We start from the raw sequence: 24,570 nt of genomic DNA on the forward strand, positions 1-24,570 counted from the left end.
ATGATGAGTCATTATCAGCTAATATTTTTCCTGTCATAACTGTTAACAAAACATTTTCAAATGACCCTTACTAAAGACTGAACTTTCGACCTCACCCTCAAGGGGTTCCTTGTTAGTGCTCTGTAAAAGAATGCTTGGGGTTCCCTGTTAGTGCTCTGTAGGAGAAAGCCTGTAAGATGGACAAGTTAGAGTAATTTTACGGAAACTTGAAGTACAAAGAAAATTGCGGTAATTCTAAACATATCATTGACGGCAAGCGCATCAAAGATAGCGATTGCTCAGCTGAACAAGTAAGTGGGACGAAACCAGCAGTGGCCTATTCAAAGTAACCATCCCAACAACTGCAGAATAATCATATAGATGTAAATGACTTAAGCAAATTCTGGGCAACTTAAAAGTGAACGGGATTCAGTCAATTTGGCCTGCACTCCTCTCCAATACCAGCAGAGTCTCTTCATAATTCTGCCTGCCACTTCACACCGTGTAGAAATTCGGTCAACTGTAAGATGGAAGTCCACTTTTACCACATTTCATGGGCAACAGAGAAAGTGACAGTCCATGTTATCTTCTTCCATGGGCATCTCCTTGATGAGATAACCGAATTGCCACGTCACGCGCACGCTTTAGACGTAACAGAATTATTTTGCATATCAAATGATAATAAAAGTGTACTTCGTTGATCGGAATACGATAATAAGTAGTCTGTTTTCCCGTTTGAACGTACATACACTTCGGTAGCAACGCAGACATGGAGTGGAGAGGACGCGACGAGCCACGATGCAACATTTTTCTTTAAAATCCACTTTCGAACCCGTGTCGAAGGATGAGGATGGGTCCGAAATATTACTACCGCTATGGACGCAGCGCAGGAGTTCCTGAAAGAGTTTCTCTACCAGGTAATTTAATTTAACAAGAGTAGGTAGCCTGCTTTTAGGACAAACAACTCGTTCCCAGACTGTTACATTTTTTTGTTATCACGTTGTTTACAAAATGATTCAGGATAGAAATGGCTTACTGATAAATAAATTAAAAAAAGGGACACATAAATAACGATTCAAGTATCAGATAGTTATTGATGACAATGCTTTGATTCTCGGTGAGAACAGAAGTAAACTCCACAGAAATGGATTCTGAAATATACTATACTTAAGGAACGTTAATTACACTGTTCTACAAAAAAACCTTTTTTTCTATTTCTGATAAAAATATTGTGATCCTAGTTGTATTTTGAGTGCTGAATTGAAAACTGTTTTTGCTTTTTTTCTGTCAGGTATAGTTTATGAGTAATCGCAATTTTATTTCTCTTTTCAGTTTCTGATATAGTGCAGCAAACGTGAGGTGAAATTCGACAAACAAATGCACATCTTTATGATGTTATAAGTTCATCACATTAATGGAGGGTGGGATCTAACATATAACACAGTAACCTTTGTGTATACAATTTGAAGCATTTATTTGACATGAGAAATTACAGAAAATTGACAGACAATGAGCCACTGCCTTGTAATGCACATAACTTTTTTCTCTTGTGTTGTAAATCTTTCTTCTCTCGAATGATATTCCAGCAATAATCTGCTAACATAGAAGGTACCCACTTCCCTTCATAGCGCCTTTCTATGGTAGAAATGTCTTTATGGAATCTTTCCCCATGTTCATCCGATACGTCACTACAACTCTCTGTGAAGTAGTCCAGATGAGAGTCCATCATATGTACCTTCAAAGACATATTGCACCTCAAATCCTGATATGCTTTGATCATATCCTTCACCATCGCTTTGTAGTTAGTAGCTCTTCTTCTTCTGAGGAAGTTTTCCGACACCATCTTGAAACAGTCCCATGCGGTTTTTTCTTTATCAGTTAAACATGCTTCAAAATTTGCGTCTTTCTGCAGCTCCCTGATTTGTGGGCCCACAAATACACCTTCCTTTATTTTTGCAGCTGAAAGACGGGGGAATTTTGTAGCTAAATATGCAAACCCACAGCCTGTTGGATCCATGGCCTTCACGAATTGTTTCATAAGGCCAAGTTTGATGTGAAGCGGTGGAAGTAGTATATATTCAGGAGCTACCAGACTTTCACGTTGTACGTTCTTTTCGCCAACTTTCCATCTTCGCCTAGGCCATTTCTTTTTCACGTAGTGAGAATTTCGGTCTCGACTATCCCACTCGCAAAGAAAACAGGCATAATTTGTGTAGTCTTGTTGCATTCCCAGTACCATAGCAATTACCTTGAAATCTGCACATACTTTCCATTCTCGATGAAGGCAGATCTGGGTAAACAATGTGCCTCCTCAACTTTTTGTTTGTAAAACCCTGAATTTTTGTTAGACAGAAATAACAATCAGTAACATGGTCCTTAGGCTCCCTCCACACCATGGGAACAGCAAACAACGCCACATTCTCTTTACCTTTCCACCACCGAATTAGTTTGCAGTAACATGTAGCACAACAGAAATGTGGTGCCCATTCTTTATATTGGTCTCCTACCTCTACTCCAAAAAAATGTTTCTATGCTTTCTTTATGACTGAAGAAATTTTCTTCCTATTTCTGGCAAAAGTGAACTTCCCACAGATGTAGCAGAAGTTGTCCGGCTTATATTGACATGCACGATGACGCGGCATTTCTGCAAATTTAAAAATACCACTTTGGTAATACACCTGTCTTAAATTAATAGTAGGGAACTAGAGGAACGTTGATGTGTAAAAACAAGCAGTCGTTTTACCTTCAACACCAGGCTCAATCAGTTTACACACAGGAACTACAAAATTCAACCGTGCTCGGAAATATGACAGACAGTAATTTGTCAGCCAAAACACCCACTCGTTAAGACTGACACAAATTGCGGCTAACACCACTGTTGTAAACTCGATGCACCTGCCCCTAGGAGGCGTGAAGCTTTACTGCCGAGGCAGCGACCGGCTGTCGCCGTTCGAGTTAATGAGATGTTTCAGGTGGTCTTAATGACATAGGTGTGGCGGGGGATAACCTAATGATGTCTGATTCTTCCCACCTGCTGTTGCACCACTACTGGATGCGGCAACATACCCGTATTTCTCTATAACGTCTCTGTGTTTGCCATGAATTGTGGATATATATATTACATAAAAAGTATCCCTGACAACGATATTTTGTTTACATATTTGAATTTCCCACGGTAAAATGGTCTAGAAGCACATACTTCAATATCAGAAATAGAACCCATGTCGAACAGTGTTATTGCAGTTGAACTACCATTCCTAACTGATGTTCAGCATTACGATCTTGCTTGGCTGAACGTAACGTGAAGGAGGGTATATATAGTACTCTAAACAAAACACCGAAATGGACGAAGAGGACGGTTGTGACAATTGATAGTGTAACGTACTCCCTGCACGACTGCAATGCGTCATTTACGTTTTGCTGCACGGTGTGTCACTGGTCGATCGGAACGTCAGACGGCTGCATCTGCTCTGCGCTACCCGTCAACCCGTTAACCTGCTTGCTCTAGACTGAAGCGTCAGTCATATAGTCTTACCGAGTTCTTCTGTGAAGCAGAAGACTGTCCCTTGTCTGTCTACAATGGTTGTGTACACTCGTCTGGTTGGTGGGGCGACTTGCACAATGATGCCCTCACTGTTCTCAAAAGAATGTGTTAACTAACACGACTCTTCTCGATATTTCCACTTGGAGTGTATACGAGATTCTCAGCTTATTTAGACTAATATATTTAGAGTCCATTGTGGTCAAAGTGGTCACAGAATAAATCTCTCTCCATGCCCCAGGCAGCGTTAAGCACTCCATGTATCAATGCAACATTATGGAGAGAGCGAACCCTCTGTTATCTGCAAACTGCATATATATCTTGCTGCCTCTCCCTTCTCTGTGAAGAGCATTTCCTCCCTTCAAAACTGGAGTCTGCCAACCAAACTGCTACGTACAGGAATTATTTCTCCCACCCTCACAACATTACTTTCGGTCGTCCTATCCGCTATCTCCATCTCCTTAAATAAATGACGTAATGGGTGCAGGCTCCCTCCCCTCGAAATTTTCAGACTGTTCCGCTAATGAGAGAGTGTTCTAGAAGAGTCGCAGGCCTTTACTAGCATTCATATGCATCATGCACTGTTCACATGAGGGCCGCGTGCTGTTTTAACTATGTATTTCCTTTTACGCCTCCGAAAAATGAGGCCCAGACAATTAGAGTGAACTGCGAAGTCGGCTCTCTCTTGGGACAGCTGAGGCAGTAAACAAGCTACACGACTCTGTCGAGACCTGCTCTGCGTCTTTGGCGGCCGTGATAAGGCAGGGCAGCACGTGCCGGGTGCTTTTGAAGCAGCAGCTTTGACGAACACTGCAGCTTCCTTACTTGAATGTGCCAACGCTTAGAGACGATGCAACCTGTGGGTATAGTACGTGTGCCTCAACATGGTATACGCAATCGCTGTGTGTTCCAGCGGCAGTTGTCGGCTCGGAAATCACACAGATGGGCGTAAAATTCCTACCTTACTTCTACTGACATTGACTTGCTTGCCCATATGTCAGTCATGTTGTTCCATCTGTAGTATACATACACTATGTATTCAAAAGTATCAGGCTGAAAATGACTTACAAGTTCGTGGTGCCCTCCATCGGTAATGCTGGAATTCAACATCGTGTTGGCCCACCCTTAGCCTTCATGATAGCTTCCGCTCTCGCAGGCATACGTTCAATCAGGTGGTGGAAGGTTTCTTGGGGAATTGCAGCCCATTCTTCCTTCACGCACTGCTGCACTGAGGAGAGGTATCGATGTCGATCAGTGAGGCGTGGCACGAAGTCGGCGTTCCAAAACATCCCAAACGTGTTCCTTAGGATTCAGGTCAGGACTCTGTGCAGGCCAGTCCATTACAGGGATGTTATTGTCGTGTAACCAGTCCGCCACAGGCCGTGCATTTAGAGCAGGAACTCGACCGTGTTGAAAGATGCAATCGCCATCCCTGAATTAGTCTTCAACAGTGGGAAGCAAGAAGGTGCTTAAAAATCAACGTAGACCTGTGCTGTGGTAGTGCCACGGAAAACAACAAGGAGTGCAAGCTCCCTCCATGAAAAACACTACCACACCATAACACCACCGCCCCAGAATTTTACTGTTGACACTACACACGCTGGCAGATATTCACCGGACATTCGCCGTACCTATCGGATCGCCACATTGTAAACCGTGATTCGTCACTCCACACAACTTTTTTCCACTGTTCAGTCGTCCGATGTTTACACTCTTTACACCAAGCGAGGCGTCGTTTGGCATTTTTCAGGCGTGATATGTGGCATATGAGCAGCCGCTCGAGCATGAAATCCATTTTTCTCACCTCCCGCCTAACTGTCATAGTACTTGCAGTGGATCCTGATGCAGTTTGAAATTCCTGTGTGATGGTCTGTTTCGATGTCTGCCAATTACACATTACGACCCTCCTCAACTGTTCGCGGTCTCGGTTAGTCAACAGATGAGGTCGGCCTGTACGCTTTTGTGGTGTGCGTGTCCCTTGACGTTTCCACTTCACTACCCCATCCGAAACAGTGGACCTAGGGATGTGGAAATCTAGCGTACAGATGTATGACACAAGTGACACCGAATCACCTGCCCACGTTCCAAGTCTTGAGTTCTGCGGAGCGCCCCGTTCTGCTCTCTCACGATGTGTAATGATTGCTGAGGTCACTGATATGAAGTGCCTGGCAGTAGGTGGCAGCACAATGCACTTAATATGATAAACCTACGTTTTTGTGGGTGTGCGGATACTTTTGATCACATAGTGTAAATCAAAAGTACAATATCCGTGAACATGTTATAGGGTAAAAAGAAGAGTACCGTGTCCAGTCAATAAGGACATTGGCTTATAAAAGCTTCCTTGCGGATGGTGCGATGCCAATTTACAATTCTCCGCATAAGATGAAAACTGTTTCAGCATTCTCATTTGATCAATGTTCCTATTCAGTAGCAGAATCTTTACAAAATGTGAAGTACAAAACATTAAAGAAGAAAGTACAAAATGACTGACTACAAGAGTACAAGCTCCGTTGTAAATAAAACCGATCTAACAAACTCACTACCCAGAAAGAGATATTTACATAACAACGAATATTATAGAAAATTCTTCTATTAATTAACAAGAAAGTACCGGAACGCATGGTTAGTAAAAAAATACACTCCTGGAAATGGAAAAAAGAACACATTGACACCGGTGTGTCAGACCCACCATACTTGCTCCGGACACTGCGAGAGGGCTGTACAAGCAATGATCACACGCACGGCACAGCGGACACACCAGGAACCGCGGTGTTTGCCGTCTAATGGCGCTAGCTGCGCAGCATTTGTGCACCGCCGCCGTCAGTGTCAGCCAGTTTGCCGTGGCATACGGAGCTCCATCGCAGTCTTTAACACTGGTAGCATGCCGCGACAGCGTGGACGTGAACCGTATGTGCAGTTGACGGACTTTGAGCGAGGGCGTATAGTGGGCATGCGGGAGGCCGGGTGGACGTACCGCCGAATTGCTCAACACGTGGGGCGTGAGGTCTCCACAGTACATCGATGTTGTCGCCAGTGGTCGGCGGAAGGTGCACGTGCCCGTCGACCTGGGACCGGACCGCAGTGACGCACGGATGCACGCCAAGACCGTAGGATCCTACGCAGTGCCGTAGGGGACCGCACCGCCACTTCCCAGCAAATTAGGGACACTGTTGCTCCTGGGGTATCGGCGAGGACCATTCGCAACCGTCTCCATGAAGCTGGGCTACGGTCCCGCACACCGTTAGGCCGTCTTCCGCTCACGCCCCAACATCGTGCAGCCCGCCTCCAGTGGTGTCGCGACAGGCGTGAATGGAGGGACGAATGGAGACGTGTCGTCTTCAGCGATGAGAGTCGCTTCTGCCTTGGTGCCAATGATGGTCGTATGCGTGTTTGGCGCCGTGCAGGTGAGCGCTACAATCAGGACTGCATACGACCGAGGCACACAGGGCCAACACCCGGCATCATGGTGTGGGGAGCGACCTCCTACACTGGCCGTACACCGCTGGTGATCGTCGAGGGGACACTGAATAGTGCACGGTACATCCAAACCGTCATCGAACCCATCGTTCTACCATTCCTAGACCGGCAAGGGAACTTGCTGTTCCAACAGGACAATGCACGTCCGCATGTATCCCGTGCCACCCAACGTGCTCTAGAAGGTGTAAGTCAACTACCCTGGCCAGCAAGATCTCCGGATCTGTCCCCCATTGAGCATGTTTGGGACTGGATGAAGCGTCGTCTCACGCGGTCTGCACGTCCAGCACGAACGCTGGTCCAACTGAGGCGCCAGGTGGAAATGGCATGGCAAGCCGTTCCACAGGACTACATCCAGCATCTCTACGATCGTCTCCATGGGAGAATAGCAGCCTGCATTGCTGCGAAAGGTGGATATACACTGTACTAGTGCCGACATTGTGCATGCTCTGTTGCCTGTGTCTATGTGCCTGTGGTTCTGTCAGTGTGATCATGTGATGTATCTGACCCCAGGAATGTGTCAATAAAGTTTCCCCTTCCTGGGACAATGAATTCACGGTGTTCTTATTTCAATTTCCAGGAGTGTATCTCGATCAAGTGGGACACCAACCAGCAACACATCATGTGTATATTAAATATCAGGATTCTACTCATTACGCTACACCGACATTAAATGATGTACTACAGTACCTCACATCTTACCACCTCCTGAAAGTTTCAATTATAGATATGTTTTTGATGGATTCCAATTATTCCGTTGCCTTGAAATGCCATACTTCCAAAATACAGAAGTTACAATATTCTTAACCATCAATATGACGTTTCCCGTCATTTCATTACAACAGATCGTAGAATTATCGACGGGTTTTCGACAGATAAGCAATTTTCTGATGCTTAGAAACGGCGTATATACATATGGGCTCCAATTGAAAACCAATGTTGCGTTTCGCGGTTCTGTACTGAAGAGAGATGGTGTCTTTGCTGGTTTACGTTCAAACGCACGTTCAGAATATCTGACATGCTAGATTTGGTGTCATGTGACGTAGGTGGCTTTTCGCTGGTTTACGTTCAAATACACGTTCAGAATATCTGACATGCTAGATTTGGTGTCATGTGACGTAGGTGGCTTTTCGCTGGTTTACGTTCAAACGCACGTTCAGAATATCTGACATGCTAGATTTGGCCTCCACGTTCGGAAAGACCCGTCAAGGTGCTTTTTCCAAGCTATGACGTCAGAAACTCGGCGCTCTGAACAGTCAACGTTCGAAGGCATTGTCCGTGTGCCGATGGCTTCAGAGATGTATGTTTTCCACTGCTGAGAAGACTGTGCGCAGCTGGAATGCAGGTGTGAGTTGGGTGTGGACTGTGAGGTGCTCTAGAACAGAATGGTATGCACCATTCTAAAAGTATATTTATGATTGAAGTTACATCAGTGTTGTAACGCGACTGACTTTATGAGGTTTGAGTGATGTAAATATATTAAATCGTCACATCTTTTCACCGTGCATATAATTCTGGAATATTACCGGTTCAACTCTTCATTTGTGTGGCCATGGAATCAATAGTCGGACTTAATTTATTTACTGTGATATTATCTGTGCAACTAGAAATCTATTTTTTTCATATGACGTACCTTTCGTTTCATTCAGTTTAAAATTCGCCAGTTGACAGCCCGCCAAAGAAACTTGTTTCATAGCCGCGTAGACGGCACAGCGGGCGACAACGCTGGTGGTGAGGGCTCCGCAGCGAACCGCCACTTTATGACAGGGAGCTGCAGATCAGCAGCTGAAGACTGTACACGAATATTCAAACAAATTTCGGGCTTGCAGCCGGTCGTCGTTCAATACTTCGCACGATATTTCAACTGGGCACCTGCCAGTCATCTTAAGGTGAGCCGTCGCAGACTGGCGAAAACGTTTTCTTTTTTTTTTCCTTTATTGATTTTCAATTCCCCCCGAAGGGGACGGGCTGGCAGCAGCTTAGTACGCTGCTCTACAGCCTACAGACTTTTATTTTAAAAATGGAAGAAGAAAAGAAACAAGAAAAACAGGCGATAAAACGGTGGCGTCAAGTGTAAAATGGCGGAAAAATGCGGAAAGTTAAAACAGAAAGCAAAAGGGGTTGGCAATGTTAATAAAAGACACAGGAATCAGACAAGTAACATAGTACACACACAATTAACGAAAACGTCGTCCGTTCTGCTATATATATCGTCCTGTAACTATTCTGTGCATGCGTCGAAAACTTGATAGTTGAACCACACTGCATGCCGGCAGCGTCCTCGCTGGTGGAATAACGGAACTCAGTCGCCCTCTGCGTTGCTGTGATATTATCTCTGGCAGGTGCCCAGTTGAAATATCGTGCGAAGTGTTGAACGACGACCGGCTGCAAGCCCGAAATTTGTTTGAACAGTCAATTCGCCGGGAAAATTTTAAAATTCACATGTACACGAATATGTATCTCGCATTACTTGTAACCCACAGTTTGCAACTTTTCAAATGATCGTTTCAACAGGTTATGCCAGTATGACCAAACATAATGTGATGTATGGAAATTATGCGCCAGTCTCCTTATAATCTGTTCCTCAGTATTACCGAAAAATAAAAGTATCCTCCTTCATCTGCCACGTCTTTCTGAAGCAATGAAGCCGAGTAGCTATATATTCCACTACTTCTTTATTTCCTTGCCTAACCACTGGGATAAGTAGCAGCTCTGGCAATTCTCTCAAGCACAGTTTGTAATGAGGATTTTGCTTTTTTGCTTGGCTGTTCAGCCATAAATTTATTGGTGTTGCATGTATCACATGAAGACCTTGCCTTGCAACTGCGGTTCCATGATGCTTACAAGGGAACCTCCTCATCGCACCGCCCTCAGATTTAGTTATAAGTTGGCACAGTGGATACGCCTTGAAAAACTGACCACAGATCAATCAAGAAAACAGGAAGAAGTTGTGTGGAACTATGAAAAAATAAGCAAAATATACAAACTGAGTAGTCCATGTTGAAGATAGGCAACATCAATGAAGCTGAAAACTCAGGAGCGCCGTGGTCCCGTGGTTAGCGTGAGTAGCTGCTGAACGAAAGGTCGTAGGTTTAAGTCTGCCCTCGAGTGAACAATTTTTTATTTTCAGCACATGTTGAGATTTGCTTGGACATATGCAGGATTTGACGGTCTACACACGGAAAAATTTGAAAACGTTAAAAACATATGTTTTGACAGAGCACAGGGAAAACTATGCTACTGTGATACTTGCATTCATTTGTTGTAGTTTATGTGACAAAATATTATGTTTTCATCACTTTTTTGTGAGTGATTATCACATCCACAAGAAAACCTAAGTCAGGCAAGGTAGAAGAATCTTTTTACCCATTCGCCAAGTGTACAAGTTAGGTGGGTCACAACATATTCCTGAAATGTGACGCACATGCCGTCACCAGTGTCGTATAGAATATAACAGACGTGTTTTCCTGTGGAGGCATCGGTTGACCTATAACCTTGCTATCAAATGTTTTCGGTTCCCATTGGAGAGGCACGTCCTTTCGTCTACTAATCGCACCGTTTTGTGGTGCGGTCGCAAAACACAGACACTAAACTTATTACAGTGAACAGAGACGTCAATGAACGAACGGACAGATCATAACTTTGCGAAAATAAAGAAAGTAAACTTTTCGCTCGAGGGAAGACTTGAACCAAGGACCACACGTTCCGCAGCTGCTCACGCTAACCACGGAACCACGGCGCTCCTGAGCTCACATTATCCTTGATGTGACATATCTTGCGCATGGACTACTCAGTTTGTATATTTTGCTTATTTTTTTCGTAGTTCCACACAACTTCTTCCTGTTTTCTCGATTGATCTGTGTTCAGTTTTTCAAGGCCTATCCACTGTGCCAACTTATAACTAAATCTGAGGGGGGTGCGATGGGGAGGTTCCCTTGTTAGTAAAGTGGCAGCAGTGAAAACGCTCAGAATCTTCCGGTGGCAGGCGTCAGTCGACTGGGTTAGACTGAAACTTTCCAGACCCGTGTGGCAATTAAGTAAGCAAGAGATAACAATAATCTGTGAATATGCTAATCGTCATGATGGCACACAAAAGACGTTCACTAATTGCTGGAAAATCCCGAATGTCCTTTAAATCTACAGATTTACATAATTGCTGTAGCCTTGTTTATCCCTCTGTAAACTAAGCACAAGAGAGAAAATCGTGTAAGTGGACAAACATTTGGATAGGTGCGTTTATAACAGCAGTGGGATTTATAATGCTTTGGCAAATTACTAGTGACCTTCACATCGCAAAAACGTCGTGTTAGACTGCAGTTAAGAAAATTATGTAACAGTTATTCAAAACGTCATTATGGCCCAGTGAGAGGCATAATGGATAATTATCGAAATTATTACAGACAGCGGATTTTGAAGAGTAACAGCAGTCCGCCGATGGCTTTTGCCCTTTTTTTACAGTGACATATTCCTGGAGTTAGTACTTGCTATACACCGAGCTGACAAAAGTCGTGGGATAGCGACATGTACATAAACATATAGCGATAGTATACCGTATACAAGGTATAAAAGGGCAGTGAATTGGCAGAGCTGTCATTGTACTCAGATGATTCGTGTGCAACGTGATTACGGCCGCACAATGGGAATTAGTAGATCTTGAACGCGGAATGGTAGTTGGTACTAGTCGCATCGGTCATTCCATTTCGGAAATCGTTAGAGAATTCTACATTCCGAGACCCACTGTGTCAACAGTGTGCCGAGAATACAAAATTTTAGCCATTACCCCTCACCACAGTCAACACAGTGGATGACGGCCTTCACTTAACGACCGAGATGGGCGGCGCTTGCTTAGAGTTGTCAGTGCTAACAGACAAGCAACAGTACGTGCAATAACTGCAGAAATCAGTGTGGGACGTACGACGAACATACCCATTACGAGAGTGCGGCAAAATTTGGTGTTAATGGACTATGGCAGCAAACGACCGAGGAGAGTGTCTTTGTTAACAGCACGACAGCGCCTCGAGCACCTCTCCTGGGCTCAGGACATATAGCTTGCATTCTAGATAACTGGAAAATCGTGGCCTGGTCACACCAGTCTCGGTTCCACTTGGTAAGAGCTCATGGTAGGGTTCGAGTGTGTCTCAGACCCCACGAAGCCATGGACCAAAGTTGTCAACATGGCAGTGTGCAAGTGGTGGTGGCTTCACGATGGTGTGGGCTGCGTTTACGTGGAATACACTGCATCCTGTGATCCAACACAGCTGATCATTGACCATTTGCACCATTCATGGACTTCACGTTCCCAAACAACGATGGAATCTTTATGGTTGACTTTGTGCCATGCCACTGGACCACAACTGTTCGCGGTTGGTTGGAGAAGATTCTGGACGATTCGAGTCAATGATTTGGCCACCCAGACTGTCCAATATAAATTCCATCGAACGTTTATGGGACATAATCGAGAAGTCAGTGCGAGCGCGACATCCTGCACCGGCGACACTTTCGCAATTATGGACCGCTATAGAGGCAGACTTGTTGAGTCCACGTCACGTCGAGTTGCTGCACTACAGCGGAAAAGTAGGTCCGCCACGTTATTAGGATGTACCCCATGACTTGTCATCTCAGTATAGTTGTCTCATTGAATTGTTGCTTGAAGAAAAATAATTGTTTCCATGACGCTCTGATTGCTTAGAGAAACAGTTGAGCCACAAAAGACTGATCGTTTAAATGGGATGAGTGAAAAATAACCTCTTTGGAGAAATCATTCCCCATTTTTAAAGATAATATCAGTCAAGAGTAACAAGAACCATCAGACCGCTTTTCAGACCACCCTTCATGCACTGTGCCGTACCGACCTTACAATCAGTTGCGATCGTGAATCCACCATGGACAGTGGTCACACCAGTGAAGAGTACACTGACATACACTTCATATATGGCAAAGCGAATAGCAGTGCCTTATGGGCCTCGCGATTGTATGAAGAAACTTTGCCTCTCCTCAGGCAGCCCGACTCGTGTACATTTAACCGGTTACAACAGTGCCTTAAAGAAACCGGGTATTTCTCACACAATGAACTAGAAGGTCGAGCCAGATCCGTAACACCCGACGTTGAGGAAAGGGGGTTGCGCTTTGTACGAGAACGTCCGAATACTTCAACAAGGAGGATTGCTACCCGAGAGTGTTTCCTGAATCATAGCAGTGCGTGCGAATTTTACATCGACAAGTGCTCTATATCATCTAGAGCGAGTGCAAGCCCTCAACAATGGTCGTCTTCTAGACAGAATTTCAGTTAATGGGTGCAACAAGAGTGTACCCAGAATCCCCTACCTGTAAGCAGTATTCTGGTCACGGATCAGGCTGGATTTATCAAATGGTTCAAATGGCTCTGAGCACTATGGGACTTAACTGCTGAGGTCATCAGTCCCCTAAAACTCAGAACTACTTAAACCTACCTAAACGAAGGACATCACACACATGCATGCCCGAGGCAGGATTCGAACCTGCGACCGTAGCAGTCGCGCGGTTCCGGACTGCGCGCCTAGAACCGCTAGACCACCGCGGCCGGCTGGATTTATCCGTCACGGAATTTTTAACTACAATAAGTGTCACATCTGGGCCGATGTCAGTTGTAATGCAACACACGTATCACGAACTGAATTCGTTGTACGTCTGGGCAGGACTGCTCGGCAACCGCATAATTGGATCACACTTCCACCCACAGAGTTTAACCGGACAGTAGTATATGCGGTTTTTGCAGACTGTACTTCCAGATGTACATGATGATGTTCCACTGAATCAATGGCTGAACGTATGCTTCGTGCATGACGGTGCTCCAACACGTTTTCATTTAAGAGTGCGCCAGCTTGTAACTCGGACGTATGGTCAACAGTGGAGAGGTAGAGGAGGGCCTGTGTAATGACCAAGTTTTCTGGGTTTAAATCCCGTGTATTTCTGTGTGTGTGGTCATGTCAAAAGCCTGATCTACGCTACCGAATCAACTCTCTTGAGTGATGACGCTTGCGGATTGAAACAGCCTTCCTGCATTTGCAGAATTTTCCAGGACTGACAGAGGATTCGCAGCTCTTTCAGAGACTAGTTCAGTGCTGCTTTCAGACGCGTGGACAATATTTCGTATACCAACTTTAACGTTTAGAGACGCCATGTGTTCCTAAACACTGATGAACCGCTACAGAAAATGAGTTGTATCTCGACAACAGTTAATTTGTGGACCCATGTTTATTGGAGATTTTTATCTACTTTTGGCTGTACTTTCCGTGTGTGAATCACTGACCACTACTTCTGAAGCGTCCTTTTCAGAAGAAAGAGTGAAACACTAACAATCCCTGTTTCCTCAACATTTTCCGAATGTTCTTATTGAACGAGAACGGGTCTCAAGCCGAACTCCACCGGCAAAGTTTCAGTGGTGGTCGTATGACCCAAAATAAGAAAAAAATGCCTAGTTAACTTGGACTCTAAAATGCAGATGTAAGAGCTATAAGCACTTGTTCCTCTTCGATACTGTGAATCATCTCTCTTATGTTACAAGTTCTATGCTTGCCATATTTTGGAAATAGTAAAGACCACAACAAGACAAAAAAAGTCCAGCGAACATGGGTTCTAAACTGCACACCTTAAGAGCTAAGAGTATTACTCAGGAGAAGAGACATGTTTCACAGTGGTGAAGACGAACATGTCCTCAAAGGTCTTAAGGCAAGTATTTTTGAGCCTATGTTTGCTGGACATATTTTTCTCGTCTTGGTCCATACTACCACCTCTCAAAATAAGGAAAGCAAAGAACTTTCAGTGGAAGAAATGTGTCTCACAGGAGCGAAGATGACGAAATGCAAGTAGCTCTTCAGGTACGCATTTTAGACTCCATGTTTACTACACACTTTTTTCCAGTTTTGATCTATACTATCACCTCTGAAAGTTTGCCGCCATGCACGATGTCCCACTAGTCTTGAACATACCAAATAACTTTTTGTCCTTTAGGAAAATATCGAGATAATTATTGTTAAAGACAGTCCTACGTGGCACAATGTTCTTGTGGCTAAAAAAGATGCGTGTCATCTGGGTAGGGCATCATCAGGTTATCTGGAACTACAAAAAAAAATGACGTAACAAATAACGGTGCGTGGCCCTATCTTAGCTACTATACTCAATAGTGAATAACAAAAATGTAAATATGTAAGACGTAAGGAATAGCAAAAGGTCATAAACAAAACTTAAAAATTACTGCCAAAAAGCATTCGTCAAAAACGCCTAAATCTGGTAAACGAACGTGAACACCGTAGGAGATGGTATAAAAACCATCGAGAATAAACCTATAGAAGAATCCCACATGACGTAAAAGCTAAATGTACGTCTCCACTGATTGTTGCGGATTCATAGCCCATCGAGGCATATCAATTATATTGCGCCGAATGATCTGTGCTCCGACCCAGCTGGAGTGTGTCACGCATCACAGCACTAGATATTGATTTTGATGTCTATTCTTTCAGATATCTCCAAAAGAATAGATACCACGCAGAATCTGCAGCTGTGATACATAATATGTAAACAAAGTGGAGGAAAGGTAAGGGAAGAAAGTGACGATATCATCTGCATTGGAACCAGTGGCGATGAGTGAAAACGTGTGCCAGACCAGGACTAAAACCTGGTATCTCCTGCTTAATAGGCAACTGCGTTAAGCACTGCGCCAACTGCACAAACACGCAGGGATTATCTCAGCATGCTCCTCGCACCTGGCGCCACCGCGTATCTGCAGTCCCGTCCATGTCCTCCGTGCTCGCTAATATTAGATTCCCGCTGGAGGTCCAATATAAATGTAGATCTGCACTGACATTTGTGGATTCATAGCCCTCAAGGCGTATTAGTTATATGAATGCATGGCGTCTGCTCTTTCAGACATGTCCAAAAGAACAGAGGCCATGTGGAATCTGCAACTGTAATAAATATTATGTAAATTGAAGGTGGAGGGGTGGGTTGCAAGAGGGGGGGGGGGGGGGGAGTGAAATGAAAGGAAAGAGAAGAAACTAATGATATCAGCTGCATTGGAACTTAGTGCAGAATCACAGTTGTTGAGTGAAAATGAGTGTCAGACTGGGATTCAAACCCGGGATCTCCTGCTTACTAGCCATTTGCATTCACCAATGCACCACACAGACACAGTTTCAATCTCAAATGTGCACATTATCTCGGCTGCTCCTCGACTGATCCACATACCCACCTAACACCACCACTTATCCACAGTCCCCATACATAGCCTCCGTGCGACGTTATTTTAGATTCACGCTGAAGATCGAACGTAATCCATGTAATTGATGTGCCTCAATGGCCTGTAAATCCACAACCATTTTTTCGGGCGTGTCTGAAAGAACAGACGCCACGCACTCATATAATTACAATACCTCGATGGGCTATGCATCCACAACAGTCAGCGCAGATTCGCTTTTACGTTTGACCTCCAACGGGAATCTAAAATTAGGGAGCACAGAGGACACGGACGGAGACTGTGGGTAACTAGTGCCGTTAGGTGGGAACGTGTGTTGGCTGAGGAGGGTGTCGAGACAGTTCTCACATTTGCGATTAATACTGTGTCCGGGTGGCACATTAGTTAACGCAGCTGCCTAGTAAGGAGGAGGAGGAGGAGGAGGAGATCCCGGATTCCAGTCCTGATCTGGAACACACTTTCACTCATCGCCGCTGATTCCGCATGAGTCTCGATGTAGCTGATACCATCAGTTCCTTCCCTTCCCTTTCCTTTCATTCCTCTTCCCCCTCCACCTTCAATGTACGTAATTTTTTGGTCATCAGTCATAGCAGTATGACCACGCGCATCAACTGTGGATATGGGACCCAAACAAAGTGCCGGTAGCTGATTCGCGATCACACTGTGTATACCAAGTACTGACAGAGTCAGAAGGGACTGATGCGCTATTGAAGACAACCGGGATTAGGTGGAGCAAGATGAAAGTACGAGGGTTGACTGAAAAGTAATGCCTCACCTTCGTAGCTCTTCAGCAGTTGGCAGCATTGGTATGCGGCAGATTGTTGCTTGTACGGTTGTATTGTTGCAGTGCAAAGTATGTAACCCTGCGCAGACGGTTGGTCAATAAGATTTATGCAACGTGCAGTCATTGAATTCTTGACAGCAGAAGGTGTCACCCCAAAGGAAATTCATCACAGAATGAAAGCAATTTATGGTGATTGTGTTGATGTAAGTACTGTGCGTCGTTGGGCGAGTAAATTTAAAGATGTTGTGGCGGGAACATCTGACCCGCGTGAAAAACAAAGAGTTGGACGACGTCCTGTGACAGCAACCACCGAGTTTCACAAGCAAAATATTGTCAGATTGATTCAGGACGATCGTCGTATCACTCAGAGAGAAATTGCAAGCGTATAATCAGCATTTCACAAGAACGTGTGGCACACATTATTGCTTTCCTTGACTATCGGAAGATCTGTGCACGATGGGTACCCCGGAGCTGACTCCTGAAGTGAAAGCGCACAGACTTGAAGTTTGCCAGGAACTCCTCTCGCGTTACGAGAATGAAGGTAACGCCTTTCTCTATCCAATTGTGACAGGAGACGACATGTGGTAACACCATTACGACCCAGAGACGAAACGTCACTCTAGGAATATCGACACAAAGACTCGCCCCAGAAAAAGAAACTAAAAACGCAGCCCTCAGCTGGAAAAATCATGGACACAGTGTTCTGGAACGCAGATGGTGTTATCCGTGTTGATTTCCTTGACCGTAGAACAACAATAAATTCAGAATGTTACACCACAACGCTGCGAACTCTTTAGAAAATGGAGATGAAACTTCCTGGCAGATTAAAACTGTGTGCCCGACCGAGACTCGAACTCGGGACCTTTGCCTTTCGCGGGCAAGTGCTCTACCAACTGAGCTACCGAAGCACGACTCACGCCCGGTACTCACAGCTCTACTTCTGCCAGTATCTCGTCTCCTACCTTCCAAACTTTACAGAAGCTCTCCTGTGAACCTTGCAGAACTAGCACTCCTGAAAGAAAGGATATAGCAGAGACATGGCTTAGCCACAGCCTGGGGGATGTTTCCAGAATGAGATTTTCACTCTGCAGCGGAGTGTGCGCTGATATGAAACTTCCTGGCAGATTAAAACTGTGCGCCCGACCGAGACTCGAACTCGGGACCTTTGCCTTTCGCGGGCAAGTGCTCTACCAACTGAGCTACCGAAGCACGACTCACGCCCGGTACTGGCAGAAGTAAAGCTGTGAGTACCGGGCGTGAGTCGTGCTTCGGTAGCTCAGTTGGTAGAGCACTTGCCCGCGAAAGGCAAAGGTCCCGAGTTCGAGTCTCGGTCGGGCACACAGTTTTAATCTGCCAGGAAGTTTCATATCAGCGCACACTCCGCTGCAGAGTGAAAATCTCATTCTGAAAATGGAGATGTTTTCCTGCAGCATGACAATGCCAAACCACACACTTCTCGTGCCACCTCAGCAGAACTTCAGAGTGATTCTCACCACCGTACGGCATCCTCCACACAGTCCAGATTTAGCACCGTCTGACTTCCATCTGTTCCCAGTAATGAAGGACGATTTGCGGGGACATCACTATGCTTCTGATGAAGCCGTTGAGAGAACTGTGAGACTGCGGTTGCGGAAATAGAGTGTCGATTTCTTCTGTGGCGGCTTCAGAAAAGTTGTTCATCGATGGCAGAAATGTATCCAATTGGCTGTTGATTACGTGGAAAAGTGAATATAGGTAATTAAAGATCACATTCTAAGAATTATTTATGCGTTTGATTTATTAAAATATTCCCTTGCAGCCGGCCGCTGTGACCGAGCGGTTATAGGCGCTTCAGTCTGAAACCGCGCGACCGCTACGGTCGCAGGTTCGAATCCTGCCTCGGGCATGGATGTGTGTGATGTGCTTAGGTTAGTTAGGTTTAAGTAGTTCTAAGTTCTAGGGGACTGATGAACTCAGATGTTAAGTCCTATAGTGCTCAGAGCCATTTGAACCATTCCCTTCCAAACCCAATTAACGATTGTGGAGGCATTACTTTTCATTCAACCCTCGTACAAAGCCATCAATGAAAAATAATTATAGCAGAGAGAAAAATTGTCATATGCGAGCTACAAACACGTCGAATAGGAAGCAAACTATATAAACATTATTACAGAATCTTGTCGAATACCAGAGGTATGGAATGTCAAGTATGTGAAAGTACAATATTTAAATAGAAAAGATTCATAAACAGCAAGAAGAGATGCTATTTATTATATACATTTTTTATTTTTCTTCTAGAAAACATTACGTTGTCCTACCCAGGTGAAATGCGTGGTTTTTGAATTAGTAAAGAGTATTTTGCAAACTTGGGACTAGCTTTTAATATTAATCACAAAGTGAGATTGGTGTACCACCGCGTCCCAGTGGACTGGAATAAATATCAAGAAGATATTGTTTAACTAACAGATTGACATTTACCAGCATGATTGACTTTCTCGTATTTTTGTTCGTTACGAAGGTGTAGTAATAGCACGTATTTCTTAAGTAGCAACTCTACACTTTTTACTCGGTAATTCACTTCTTCGCCTCCATACCTGTTCAGAACGTATTACAGTACGTGGCACTGTCCTGTGCTGGCATACATCCCAGGTCGCCGTGCTAACGTAAGTCGTCCACTCGCGTTGTGTGATGAGGGAAACGAGGCGGTAAAGTCGCGTGTCGATATGCAGCCTAATCTTCTCGAATAGCAGCCAAGGGGGTCGCCGAATTTAACGTCCCCCTCGGACGGTCGGGTCTCCATTAATAACGTGTGTGAAATCTTATGGGACTTAACTGCTAAGGTCATTAGTCCCTAAGCTTACACACTACTTAACCTAAATTATCCTAAGGACAAACAGACACACCCATGCCCGAGGGAAGACTCGAACCTTCACCGGTATCAGCCGCACAATCCATGACTGCAGCGCCTCAAGACAGCTCGGCTAATCCCGCGCAGCCTCCATTAATACTGTCATATCCCACACTGCAAGAGACACTGCAGAGAGCTTTGCAATTTAATTCAAGACACTGGCGAGAAGTCTGGTGATCAGGACCTCTAAGTCAACATCCCTCCTCCACTTTGTCGCAAAGGCAAACGGAAAGAAGCCAACAGCGAGTGACGCACCCGAGCGGTTTCCCATCCACGTTCGGCCCACGCACGACATTGCTCATCTTCGGTGATGTGATGGGAACCGGTGTATTCAACGAGGCAAGAACCCGTTGAGTACTTTATTACGCGTACCCAGATTGTAAATAAGAAAATGTTATTGTGAATATCGTTCCGATAAGTTATAATCTCCTTACATTAGTAGCATATCTACTTTTTCTGCGTTGGCGTCAGTTGTACTCGCACAAAATTACAACTGAAGGCAATTGACCGAATGAACGGTGTGCGTTTTTCTTCTATTTCCATTTGTTTGCTGCCAACCCCAATTGGACGAGTCACGTTATACGGATACCTGTGCTGTGTGCTAATAGGAGAAAGTGAAAGACAGTTTTGTGTTTGTTTTTAATAAGGTCATGTTTACGTCGAGTGGTACACTGTGCTATATTTTGCACCAGGTGTTGAGGAGATGAAGTCGATTATCGAATAAAAGAAAAGACGAACTGCTGTCCACATGTTCGTAACGAACACAGTTACAAAAAACAAAATCATGCTGGCTGATGTCTTCCTAGTAGCTAAACAGTATTTTGCTTCACACAATCATTATTTACCAAGGAAAAATGCCAAACAGCTACTGGAAAAAACAAATACTACTTTGTATACGAAAAGGGCAAAAGAACGGATGAGCAAATCATAGACTGATTGCCGTAATATCGGTCTGCTGGAGTACTGTGGAACTTGTTCTGAGCTAGAATATATCGGGTTTCCTAGAGAGACGAAAATTTTTAATCATTTATTAGCATGGATGGAACATGGTCAACAATCAGATCCTGTTTTCCCGAATTTCCGGAAAGCTTTCAGCACAGCACCACGTTATAGGCACTTAACATAGGTCCAATAATGCGGAATGGGTTCAAGATATTGTGTCACTGACTGGAACGCTTTTTGAATAATACAGGCTTTTTGAATAATAGCAAGGGCGTTCAATGTGTAACGCAACACATCTTTTTCTGAAAGCGGGTTGGCTTTATTCAGCATTGCAATACCCCATATTACACCCCACTCTTTCGGCTACGAAACCCTTTTTTCAACATAACCCCCCTTCAATGCAACGGCATCACGGCACTTAACGGGGGGGGGGGGGGGGGTTTATGCCCGCATAGTACCGCTCTACTGGTCGAGATCGAAGCCAACGTCTTGCTGTATCAATAACCTCTCCTGCAGAGTGATATCCTTAATTGGGCCAAACAGATGGAAGACGGAAGGTACGAGGTCTGGGCTGCAGAATGGACAAGGAAGAACAATCCAAAGAAGTTTTGTGAGCTCATTTCGGGTGCGGAAGTCGTTTGGTCAGTTTCCTGAGAGTATACTTCGGAGTTGATCGTTGCACCATGAAGGAGGACACCAAACTGAATAATCTCTTCAGATTCACTGAAGGCCGTCGTCCTGACTTTACCATTTGAGGGAGTGGCTTTGACATTTTTTCTTCGGAGGAGAGGTGATGTGGCGCCACTGCATGGATTGCTGTTTTCTTTCCGGTTAGAAGTGATGAACCTATGTTTCATAAGATGTTCGACAAAAAATTGTCGCGATCAGTCTCTCAACGCGCAAGTAATTCGTCACGGACGGTCCTCCGTTGCTCTTTGTGGTCTGCTGTTAGGCGGCAAGGAGACCAGCATCACACACCTTTGAGTACCGTAACTGATGGACATGTGTTTCAGCACTACCAAAAGAGAGGTCCATTTGAGCAGCGAGGTATTTGATTGTGTTCCGTGTATCACCTCAAATGAGAGTGTTCGTACGTTTCAACATTACAGTCTGTGCGGCCGGCCGGGAGATCGGACAGATTAGCGCGAACTTGTTGCGATGGTGACAGACGCCACGGCCAATCACTCATCGTGCTTTTGTTCACTGTCAGGTCTCTGTCGACACTTTACAGACGTGTATGAATATCGGCGATGCGCTGGTTTTCGGCCAAAAGAAACTTAATGCTTGAGTACCTCTGTTACAGATGGCATTTTGAAGGCTACATATAGCACCGCCACAAATCGGAACTTCATGGAACTGTAGTGGCTGAAGCGGTTATATTTCACGATGTCTCAAAACAAGTTACGCCTTTTTTCAACCGAAACTGGCCGAGAAAAATGCTGTGTTGCCATACTTAGTGAACGCCCCTCGTCGAATATAGTACGTTGTGCCGGGCGCTCGGTATTTGTCAACGTAGATACCGTCAGCAATGTTCACGCGAATGTGATAGGACCACTCCTGTTCTTCGCGTATTAAACTACCTGTCAGACGGGTTGGGCCGCAGTCTAACACTGTTTGTTGACACTTTAGTGTATAGGACGGGAAACTACGGAGAAGTTAAATCAAAATGGCTGAAGGAGTCTTTGAACCTGACTTCTCCACGAAACTAGACTTCAGATATAATGGATTTGTTGAGTTCAAGCATGCATTGACTTTTTGTTACAGGGCGATCTTAAAAATTCTGTTTCCTGCCGTAAATATGAGTAGAAATAACAACCTACAATGCTTGAAACTTCCAATGTGATTTAGGAACGTGAAAAGCTAGTAGAAAGCGTAAACTACTCTGCCATTAGATAAAGGGGAATAATGAAACAGTAACAAAGAAAACCAGAGGGAATAAGAAATGTTTTGGATTTGCGGCTTTTAAATATCCCGGGCACATGTGAGTGTGGTAGCACTGGAGGCAGCCAGTGAGAACCTATGACTTCGTGCGGTTGTAACTAAAGCTCAGCTACTGACCTAGGTCCATTGTGGGCCTTAATTATCGTATGGCAACGAAATGTGGTCGATATTTCAACACGTAAGTGCGGAACCGATTTACGCTGGGAAAAATTAGTTGAAATGGTCACCAGGTGCAAATCTGGCGCTGTGAATGCAAGAAAGACGTATAGAAATGTTTCTGTATGTAATGGACTAAGAACTGGTCGTGGGCAGAAAATGTCCAACAAGTGAGAGAGGAATAATGTTGATTTTATTACTGACCGCCGCGTACAGACTTTGTTCAAAATCAGCATCGGAGACGTCGACGAGATGCTGTACACCGCCAGGTATGCTCCTGGTGGCCAAAATTGGAACTACTTTTCTCCGCCGTAAATCACTTCTGCATTAATACATTAGCATGTTTTGCTGCTGTATAGCCATTTCAGCAGACACGACCTCCGTGAGTAGCTGTACTTTCATTATAAAGAGCCTGTGTATCTGCTCAAGATGAGTCTGAATGCACAGGAAAGAAAGAAAGTCTCCAACCAACGACGGCCAGAGTGTCTCTGTATTTGAATATTGTATGTTAACTGGGGACCTAGACACGACGGAGAGGCTCCGTCCCCGCCGCAGCCGCAGTGGTCCACAACTCCACGACGACTACCGCAGTCCACTTCACACCTCCGCCGCCCCACTCCGGGCGGGCCCAGGGTTATTGTGCGGTTCGACCCGCGGTGGACCCCCCCCCCCCCCCCCCCGCCACCCCGGGGAACGTCTCACACCAGACGAGTGAAACCCCTATGTTTGCGTGGTAGACTAATGGTGGTGTACGCGTACGTGGAGAACTTGTTTGCGCAGCAATCGCCGTCATAGCGTAGCTGAGGCGGAATAAGGGGAACCAGCTCGCATTTGCCGAGGCAGATGGAAAACCGCCTAAATACTATCCACAGACTGGCCGGCCCACCGGGCCGCGACACAAGTCCTCCGGGCGGATTCGTGCCGGGGACCAGGCGCTCCTTCCCGCTCCGGAAAGCCGTGCGTTAGGCCGCTCGGCTAACCGGGCGGGCGTTTCTGTAATTACTGGGAGGAACTCCAAGTGTTGTTTGGACTGTAGGTCGGTGATAAAATAGTTAGTCCAGGGACCAGATGAATTTACGAACCTGCAGGACACGGAATTTGCAGGTTCTAGTACAGTTAATAGAAAACTAAACATTAATTAGGAATTCTGATAGAATTAACTTTTTGGCAAGTTGACTTTTCTTTAGAATGGGGAAAGATGGGGTTAGTCTAACGAACTAAATTCGGTCTGAACAGATCTTGAAAGACAACAGTACCGACCGACTGTCGCATCATCCTCAGCGCATAGGCGTCACCGGAAGCGTTTATGGAGGGACATACGGTCTAACACCACACTCCCTGTCATTGTCAGTTTACGAGACAGGAATCACTGATTCTCAACTAGGTAGCTCTTCAATTTGCCTCACAAGGGCTGAGTGCACCCAACTTACCAACGGCGCTCAGTGGACCCAGACGGACAACCAGCCAAGTGTTAGCCAACCCCGATAGTCTTTAACTTCGGTGATCTGAAGGGAATTTGTTTTACTAGAACGACAGATCTGTTAGCTCATGGGAAATGAAGGATTCTAATAAATGATTCAATTGGGAACATTGAGAATCCAAGACGATCAGTTAAACATAAGGATTTGCCCAGGATG

The 24,570-nt window shown here is 45.0% G+C and overlaps 2 protein-coding genes and 1 non-coding gene across 3 annotated transcripts in view; 1 reads left to right on the forward strand and 2 right to left on the reverse strand.

The window, feature by feature from the left end:
• Positions 1-24,570, reverse strand: part of LOC124789099 (myrosinase 1-like) — a 190,114-nt gene that overhangs the window by 156,026 nt on the left and 9,518 nt on the right. The window lies entirely within an intron of this gene.
• The window catches only part of LOC124742884 (mediator of RNA polymerase II transcription subunit 15-like), a 77,359-nt gene continuing 53,612 nt past the window's right edge, over positions 824-24,570 (forward strand). The window contains exon 1 of the mRNA XM_047248830.1: positions 824-896. Coding sequence (XP_047104786.1) covers positions 824-896 — 73 coding nt within the window. The remainder of the gene's footprint in view (positions 897-24,570) is intronic.
• Trnas-cga lies at positions 18,142-18,216 on the reverse strand. Its single transcript has one exon. It is a non-coding gene; the product is annotated as a tRNA-Ser (tRNA).

Source organism: Schistocerca piceifrons, chromosome 1 (genome assembly GCF_021461385.2).
Source record: "Schistocerca piceifrons isolate TAMUIC-IGC-003096 chromosome 1, iqSchPice1.1, whole genome shotgun sequence".
Taxonomy (NCBI): domain Eukaryota; kingdom Metazoa; phylum Arthropoda; class Insecta; order Orthoptera; family Acrididae; genus Schistocerca; species Schistocerca piceifrons.